Source organism: Galeopterus variegatus, unplaced genomic scaffold (genome assembly GCF_000696425.1).
Source record: "Galeopterus variegatus unplaced genomic scaffold, G_variegatus-3.0.2 Scaffold7380, whole genome shotgun sequence".
Classification (NCBI taxonomy): domain Eukaryota; kingdom Metazoa; phylum Chordata; class Mammalia; order Dermoptera; family Cynocephalidae; genus Galeopterus; species Galeopterus variegatus.
The window spans coordinates 150,781-159,902 of record NW_007733491.1 but is presented as its reverse complement, the minus strand read 5'-3'; the positions used below and the strand labels follow the sequence as shown (position 1 = coordinate 159,902).

The 9,122-nt window shown below is 45.1% G+C and overlaps 1 protein-coding gene across 1 annotated transcript in view; it reads right to left on the bottom strand.

Annotated features, from left to right (window-relative positions):
* Positions 1-5,075: 5,075 nt before the first annotated feature.
* The window catches only part of CD8A (CD8a molecule), a 5,571-nt gene continuing 1,524 nt past the window's right edge, over positions 5,076-9,122 (bottom strand). The window contains 3 exon segments of the mRNA XM_008591897.1: positions 5,076-6,168; positions 8,266-8,296; positions 8,912-9,022. Of these exon segments, the coding sequence (XP_008590119.1) occupies positions 6,117-6,168; positions 8,266-8,296; positions 8,912-9,022 (194 nt within the window). The 3' untranslated portion in view covers positions 5,076-6,116.

Here is a 9,122-nt window from a genome sequence, read left to right as displayed (position 1 = left end):
CAGACTCAGGTTATTTTCAGGGAAGGTGTGGAGGCATTGTTTGGTTAGTTTCATCAGTAGGATGTGTAAGGTGAAGACATAAACCAAATACCTTTCACTACTTAACTCTAGTACATTATCTTTAGTAACACTAGAATGCTGTGGTCTTGAGGGAGGGAGGCACACAGAAGGTTTGGCGTTTCGTAAGCCTATCCAGCTGTAGCAGGTTTTATGTGGTGTGGTAGTGTTTACCATAAAGAGGTACAAGCTTCACGAACTGTTCTTATCGAACTATGATTGAATAGATACCAAAAATAGAATGACAAATGTATTTTAACAGCAGATGAGGCAGTTGGTTGTAGGATGAATTCTGTGTTGTTGATTTTACTTCAAGACCTAGCAAGAGAAAAAAAGTTTTGTTTTCAAGACATTTCTGCTGCAGTTTAAACTGTAGTGGGCATATGCTTCGTTTTCTTCCAAAGAGGCAAAAGCAGCTGGAACTGGCTTACAGCACATGCTTTGTTTCGCGGTATGGGTGAAGACGTACGCGGTATGGGTGAAGACGTACACTCTTATTTTAGAGTCACTTACCCTTCTACAGCAAGGCAGATGTGGGGTTCATTAGGATTTAGTGCCTGATCTTTTCTTTTGGGGAGGGGTGGGAGTGAATGTATTTGGGATGGGAGAGAAGCAGAGAAGAAATGGGAGTGTGAGTGAGTGTGCATGTGTCTGGAATTCACCATTACCCCCACCTGTGTCTAGCAAGGAGCAGGTGTTTGATGTACTTTGCTCATGACTGCAGTGTGCATGTATTTTTTCCTCCGTGTTTTCTAAACTTACACTAAAAGGATTCATTAAATCATCTTGTTCAGATGGCTCAGGATTGTATTTGTTTTGCTTACCCTGTGCTCTTGGGTTCTATAGTATTTCTATAATTATGTAACAAGAATAGTGTTGCACTGTAATCTATCATATAAAGTTATATGTATGGAAAATTTTGATCAGTTTTTTAAGAAATGTATCCTGTTTGCAGAGGCACAATAAAGTTGTATCTTATAGACTATAGGCAATAAAGCTAACAATAAACCTTATTTAACACAAACCATATTCATATTCTCTGTTTATTTGATTTTAGAAAAAGTCTAGCATACTCAGTAGTTTCAGGGATTTCATTTTAACTTAAAAAACTCTGATATGTTTAATTTATAAATTTTGGACCAATATAATAGAGTTTCGGAAAACTATAAGAAATGCTTTGTTAATGTGTGTATTCCTATGTAAAACACATGGCTTCTCCTGTGTATATTTTTAAATATTAAAGAAATGCACATTTAAAAATTGTTTTGTGGACCCTGTCTGTATAAATGTGCCAGGTGACAGAGGTATGAGGGAGGGAGTGAGGACGTGCAAATTGTGAGAAGAGGAAATTGCTGCCTGTATTTGCGAAGGGTCTGGGTGTGAAGAATTTAAGAAAATATCTTTGTTACCATCTCATCCTGTTTCAGTGTAGCCAGGGGAGGTGGCTGGGCACCTTCCCCAGTTTCTAAATAGGGGTTGCCTTAGTGTTTCCAGGCTGCTGCCTCCTCCTGCCATCCTGTGCACAGCTGGGGCCCTCTGCTGTGCTGTCACCAGAGTGGCAGTGAGTGTGTGGCAAGAGGGGCTCTGAATCAGCTGCGGGTGCAGTGGGGTGTTTACACTCAGCATTGCCAGAAAGGAACAGTGGTCAAATTGTCTGTCTTACTCAATGACAAGGTAAGGTTGTAGAGACCAGGGATTTATTTGTGCTCCTTTTGAATATTTTTTGAGAGACAGTTGGTCTTATCTGGGATTTTAGAGTGTTTCTACCTATGGGAACCTGTGTGTGTCCCACGCAGTCGCATTTGGGGCTAGGGGCCCAGGTGGTATAGAAGAGTCCAGACCAGGGTCTTGCCACCTCTCTCTGCTGCACTTGGGCTCTCCAGGATTTCAAGTGTGGCCTTGGATCAGCAGCATTGGCATTTTTATGGGAAGTGCAGTCTCAGGCCTCAGCCCAGACCTAGGGAATCAAAAGCTGCATGCTTGCAAGCAAACTGGCTTCCCTTAGGAGGAGACTCTGGGGTGCTCCCTGTGTTATGAAGTATCCTCTCAAACGTGGGAGGTAAAAATCACACTGAACAGAATTTACCCTTCTCTTGATGACTAAGTCCTGAGTCATCAAGAAAAGTTAAATTTAGCGTGCTTTGAACTGTTTAGTTATTTAAAAAATCAGTGTATTTCTTTAAGCCTCCAGGTAATTAGAGTGTTGTGTGTACAGCATGGTAAAATGCATTTTGCAACCCCCTCACTACCAAAACTGTGAAGGTAAGCACCGAAGATGTGTAAAATAATGGATTTTTGTAATGGCAAATTAAGGACTGAAAATGCACCTTTATACAAAACAGTGGCTTGATCCATCTCATCACTGACTGGTAGAGATGATAAACGGTATCCCAGCAAACAGAAATATTTCCCAGAGGACAGGCTTCCCTGACGTTTTTTTTCTTCAGCACCCAGAAAGAAATAAATTTAATATCACAACCCTGTACACACAAAGTTTATAGTTCTGAAACAAGTTTTACAAATGTGATGCACGCTATTTTCTATTTCTTTTATTTGTTTAATGCTCATCAAGACTCTAAATTGAGTTCATGACCTGCTAATGAACTGAGAACCAGTTTTTAGAACCTTGCATGAAGGGATGGTGATACAGTGATCCATACATTCACAAGACTTTTCCAATCTGTCAGTACATGTGTAATGGAAAGTAACACACACACATAACCACCACCTTTCCTTATAGCAGTGGGGTGTTTCTTACACTCCTGTGAGTCTTCTTTGCTAGCATAGTGTGGCAATGTCTAAATATTAGAAATATAATCAAGAACTCATTACTGAGCTCCTGTGTGTCAGGAAATTTTGCATTTATTTAGCTATACTTCCTTCTGGCTTAGAAAAGTGATAAGTGCCTCATACTAAATACTGGCTTGTACAATACAAATAGAATCCTTTTGTTTAATAACTTTAAACAGATGTGTATATATTAAATGCAGAAAATTTTTAACTTGTCATTGTATGGCATCGTGAGTCAGTCATTCAACATGGGTTTTTTTAAAAGTACTCACTGTGTGCCAGGCACTGGGGTGAAACAGCTTATGCACTGCTGGAAGACACAAGAGTAAAGAGCCTAGATCCTGGAGCATTCAGCCACCCCACAGAAAGCTGGTTTCATAGCCTCTGCATTTAAGCACTGTCTATCATTGCCTCCTTCAGTTCTCTCTGGTGGAGAAATGCTGCTCCAGCCTGCTTTTCAGATCAGGTTAAGTGGTGGATGCCCCAGATGGTCATAAAACTGTGTGCAGAGAAGGATTTGCATGCAGACCCACGGCAGGAGGGAGGGCCAGCTTCTAGCTGGTAGAAGAGGTAGACTTCTGATGCACTGGGTGGATTCACGGGTGATTTCCAAGGAAAGGGTGGATTTTCCCAAAAGCAGTTGTTAACAGCTAAAGAAATGACAAATTTCTTGTTTTTTTTCTTCCACAAATATGATGTTTTTGTTTAATGAATGAATGTTTATTAAATGAGCCACATTGAGGCTGGATTCCAGCCAACTGATACAAAGTTTAGGGCATAATAGAGGAGTCACTTCTCTTTTCCCTGTTTTTCAGGGTCCAAAAAATGTGGGTGTAACTTAGTAAGATTTGTAGAACCAATGCTTCAGGCTAGCAATTGGCCAATGAAATATTGTTGGGCCTGAGGCAGGGAGCTTTGAGTTGTTTTTGGATGCTCTTTCTGCATGTTCAGAACAAAACAGACTGGATAGGTGTGGTCCTCAGGGAGCCCTGAGCCTAAATTCACACCTACATTTCGCATGCTTGAGGCCTGCATGGCATGCAGATTTTCTATTTTCTTCCTGGCCGAGAGGCCAATTCTAATGAATGCTTTTTCCTATATTGATACTTCTGATTTCCAAATTCTTGTTTACCATTTTAACTTGTGGTAAGTTAAATCCTTTTTTTTTTTTTTCTGAGGAAAAAAAATCAGTAAGTTTTTGACTCCCTCTGGAACCTTCCAAATGTGGCCCTCCACTGCTCACCACCAAGCTGAAGGTTGAAGAGGAAATGCTGCTCAGGGCGGGAGTGCCCTGTTCCTGTTTTCGCCCCAGCCCAGATCTTTGACCTTGGTGCTCCAAGGTCATCTTCACAAGTTTCTCCACTGCCCCAGGAGGGGAGAAGCCCGTGGCCCTCCACTGCTCACCACCAAGCTGAAGGTTGAAGAGGAAATGCTGCTCAGGGCGGGAGCGCCCTTTTCCTGTTTTCGCCCCAGCCCAGATCCTGCTCCAAGGTCATCTTCACAAGTTTCTCCACTGCCCCAGGAGGGGAGAAGCCCGTTGTGGGATGCTCCTCCTCAGCCTTCCCAGGGAATCCAAAGACAGTCCAGAGCCCAGGCCCTGTTTCTGCAGGACTCAGAGCCTGGCACCTGCTCCAAGCTGGGCCTTGGTCCCTGGGGTGCCTCCTGGCTCTGATAAGCTGGATGGGTTCAGGGAGGAAGGGCAAGAGCCAGACTTTGTTTCATAGGAAGTTTCTCAGCTTTCTCTTCTGCTTACCCCCACACAGGATGCTTTTCCCTTTTGCTTTCTGTTCTCTAAAAGTGTCTTGGTGTTAAAAATTAAGGTTGTGGAAGACAGGCTTTGGGGGGCTGGTAAAGCTCTCTTTTTTACCTGGTACTGGTTATGGGAGTGTGTTTATGATGCCATCGAGCTGTACACTTGTGACAACGCACTTTTCAGTATGTATGTTTTACCTCGACAAGATGGTTTTGTGATTTATTATGAATAGTATCATCTCATTTGTTACTCAGAACAAAAGGAAGGAAAATGATACAAGAAGTGGCCAATCGTTTTGATTGATGTGAAATGGGGGTTCCAGGGTGAAGCTGCGGACTGACCCAATAATTGTAGGTACTGTATTTATCCTAAAGAAACAAACACATGTGCAAAATTTTAGAAGCTTTATTAAAGTGAAAAGTTGGAAACAAATGCCTGGTAAGAGTTAAATGATGGCACAAGTGAAAATGGAATGCTATTTAGCCATTAAAAGATGCCATAAATGTTTATTAAGGCCACTTATAAAAGCATAGTACAATCCCATTTTTAACAAAGAAGGTATATATTTTACATATATGCATAGAAAATAATCAGAAAGAAAGATCTCCTTTCAACTTTACTGATGCTCAATCATATCTACAAGGGGGCTGCCCGTTTCATGGGTCCCTCTGCAGTGCAAGGGCTGGGATAGCAATTTTGCCTCCCCATAGGGATTTCACAGAGATTTTCTTTAGAGATGGAGGGATTCATTTTCCAGGATTCAGTTCACCCCTTCACTTTATTTTGGGAATTCTCACTTTCTATACAACTTTATGCTTGATTATTAAAGGGTCTTATACTGTTCAACTACATTTATAGAACGCTGTGAAAGCAGAAATTCTCTATTTCATTATCTCCTGTAGGCTCTGGGCACAGGAGGGGGTATATCACGGGTGCTCAGGAAATACTTATCCCTTGCTGTCTGAGACACAAGCACCCCACCCTGAGACAGAGACCTCCGGAAGAAAGACCTGACTGGTGTGCAGGAAAGAGTCCTGAGCTGGGAGATGAGGGTTCTTTCAGCTCTGGCTCCAACCCCGACTTGCTGTGTGACTGAGCAAGCTACTCCCATCTCTGGGCTTCTGCTTCCTCCTTTGCAAAATGGGTGGGGTTAGACCAAATGGGTGCTGAGGCTGCCTCCAGCTCTATCAGCCTGGTTCTGAGAACACAGCTCTGGGGGGGAGCAATGGCCTGCCCCTTTCCGCCCTTTACCCCAATGTGTGTGCACAACAGTATTGTGACCCATGCGGTGTACCATAGACATTGCATGGTTTTCTTTTTGCATCAATTAAAGTAAACATAAAGAAAAAGGAACCCTTCCCACCCCACCATCACTAAATTAATGAAAACAAGAATGGATACAGAAGGAAGGAAGGCTGGAAAAACCAAAAGGGAAGGACTTATCCTCCTCTTAAGGAGAGAGCTCAGTTTCAGTTTGATGTCGTGTAGTGGCTGTCGCACAGGGCTGGTTGCTGTGTTAGATGTATCTCTCTGAAAGGTTAGGCTTGGCTCCTGGTCTCACCACGGGCCTGAAAGAGAGGCAGGAGACTGTCACTGTAACAAGAGCCCCTTCAATGGAGTATCCATCCAAGTCTAGCCCCCCATTTCCCCAGCCTTTGAAGGTCCTGAGAGCGTGTCCCTGGGCACCAGCATGGGATTGTGTGAATGACCTCAGCAACTCTGCTAAGCACCATCTTGTGTAATCCTCACGGCAACCTTAGGGGTTAGGCACTGGGAAGTTAGAGAACGTAACCAAAGTCACACAACTAGGAGGTGGCTGAGCCAGGACCTGAACCGAGTTAGTCTCGCTTCTTGAAGCCTTTGTCAAGGTCCCCGTGTAGGTGAGAGAATGAGGCTGACAACCAAAGTCTTCATCTGACCTCTCAGCCCAGGAGGATCACAGAGACAGAGGAGAAGGTGCATGAACCACCATCAGCAGCCCAGAGCTGCTTTATCTAAAAGCCCCTTTGACAACCCAAACTTGATGTTATGCTAAAAATGCGTGTTCATTCAGTATTGGGCTAGTGCCTCCTAAATGGCTAATTCTTCACGAGTGTCATGTTTGCAGTACCCCATCCTCCAGAACCAATCTGTTAAAGCTAAACTGCCCTCCATCATCACTGAGTATATTAACCCAAATGTGTGAATTCCTCAGATGTGTTTAATCTGCATCACTTTGTATTTCAGGGCAGGATTTTGTTTTTAGTTATTCCTTTCAAAATGAGAGTTTTCAAAAAAAAGAGATAAGGGACTATCTTGCAAAAGATGCCAACTGCACCCCAAGTAATGAAAATGCTAAAAATTCTTCTCTGTTTTTAAAGAGTCTTTATTCCCTTGGTATATCACCTGTAACACATGCATTGGAAATTCATTACATTTCCATGGTTAAAAATAATGATGTGTAAGATGCTAAATTTGGATTCCTTCAGAGGAATATCAAGGAGCACAAAATGCAAACCCCAGGTAAAAAAATATGAAATATTTTCAACTACTGAAAAGAACTGGTGTATACAGCTGGTTATTCTTAACACTCTCTGCTCCAGCTCCCCGACCACAAGAAGGAAGCTGAGCTTTGGCTGGAAGTTGCAGTTGGGCTGCTTGCTGGCAGTATGGCCTTGGAAAAATCATTAAATGTCATAAGCCTCAGTTCCCTCATCTGTAAAATGGAAGTCATAGTAACTACTTTAACGATTGTTATGAAACCTGGAATTAAAAAAAAAAAAAAATATATATATATATATATATAAGAACTGGTACACTGTAGGCTTTCCTCAGATGGTTATTTTTGATAGTCTGAGTGTAATTTTGCCTCTGCCCCCCTTGGGTAGATTTCCTAACTCTGAGCTGGAGATTGTGAGTTGGGACCGTGGCATCTACCATACAAAGTTGCTATGAGGATTAAGACAGATCCTGAGTAGAACCCCCATCACTGTGCTGGACCAAAGCAGGCACCTATTACATGTCACCACAGGGCTGCCTCAGCCTAAGGGCGAAGGAGAGAGGAGAATGGGGCCTCTATTACGGACGGACTGTAATCACATCAGACCCTGATCATATCAGAGTGTTCATGGGCTAGCATAGGATGGTGCAGTCACTTGAGCTGCCAGAGAGCTAATTGTCCCTGCCTCTGGGTCCCCCTTTCCTCCACTCCTGTCCTTTGCAGCAAATTAAGACCCTGAACTGACACCAGGAAATTAGGAACCAAGGCCATTATTTATTTGTTTCAGGTGATAAAAGATTGGTTCTCCCTCAAAAACCTAGACTTGCCAAGTAGGAAAAAAAAACTTTTCTTAAAACAACAAAACTCAGAATTATCCAGATAAAAAGAACCTTAGGTCCTCTGACAAACTAGGATGAATTGGGGGCATCCCTCCTACAGATTTTTTGTTGCCAGGCCAAATAGATTTACTGAAGTTACACTGTTCCCCGCACCAGCCCAACCTGGACTTCCATTTTCTCAAGAGTGCAGGCCACGTGGCCCGCCTACTGCCTCTCTTAGTTCAGGGACTACCTGCCTCCACTGCCATGGTCTCTCTCTGGGAAAAGTTCCCACCATCTACTGCTGGGGAAGCCAGGACCCTGGCCCGAAGCCGCCCAGAGCAATCTCGGGGTTAAAAGAGACTAACCTGGGACATTTGCAAACGCGCCTCCGGTTCCCTGGATACGGAAAAAGAAGGGAAACAGTGAGTCCCCTGCCCGACCCCCCAACCAAGAGTCCCCAGATACTTTCCCCTTCCCTTTTCCTATTTCTTTGAGGAATGTAACTCTTGAGAACCTAGATGTGGGGGCTTCTTTTCCATCCCTCTTCTCAGGCATCAATTTTTAGAACGTTGCAAGTACAGGTGCGGGTGAACGTGGGGAACCTGCAGACCTGAGCTGACACAGTCATCTGCATGGGACCCCCAGCGGGGTGGGGGCTCGCGGGGAGGGGACCAAAGGCAAACCTCGAACCGGTCGTGGTTTTCACCCAGCCCTGCTGGGCGCGGGTCGCAGGGCCGCAGCGACCCCTTCCCCGGCGGACGTTTGCGCTGAGTCCGGACCTTCGCGCCCGCTGCGGGCTTCGCGGCTGGAACACGCCCGCTGCCTCCCGAAACCCCTCCGAGCGTGGAACGGGGCGGAGAGGGGCTTTCCCGCGTCCTCTCTCCAGTGAAGAGGCGGGCCGTGCCTGGCCCTGCGGTGCCGCTCGGGAGTCCCAGAAATCTCAACCCCCTCGAGCAGCGCCAAGGGCTGCAGCGGGGCAGCCTCCTCCCCGCGCGAATCCTCAGGACTTACTGTGGTTGCACACGACGGTGATGACCAGTGACAGGAGAAGGACCGCGCAGGTCCCTGCCAAAGGCGCCCAGATGTAGATGTCACAGGCGAAGTCCAGCCCCCTCTTGTCCACTGACGACACCGAAGACGCCGTTTAGGAGCGGGCCCGGGACCCTCCACCCCGCCCCGCCATCCCGGGCGCGTCTACCGGCCCCGGCCCCGAGACCTCCCC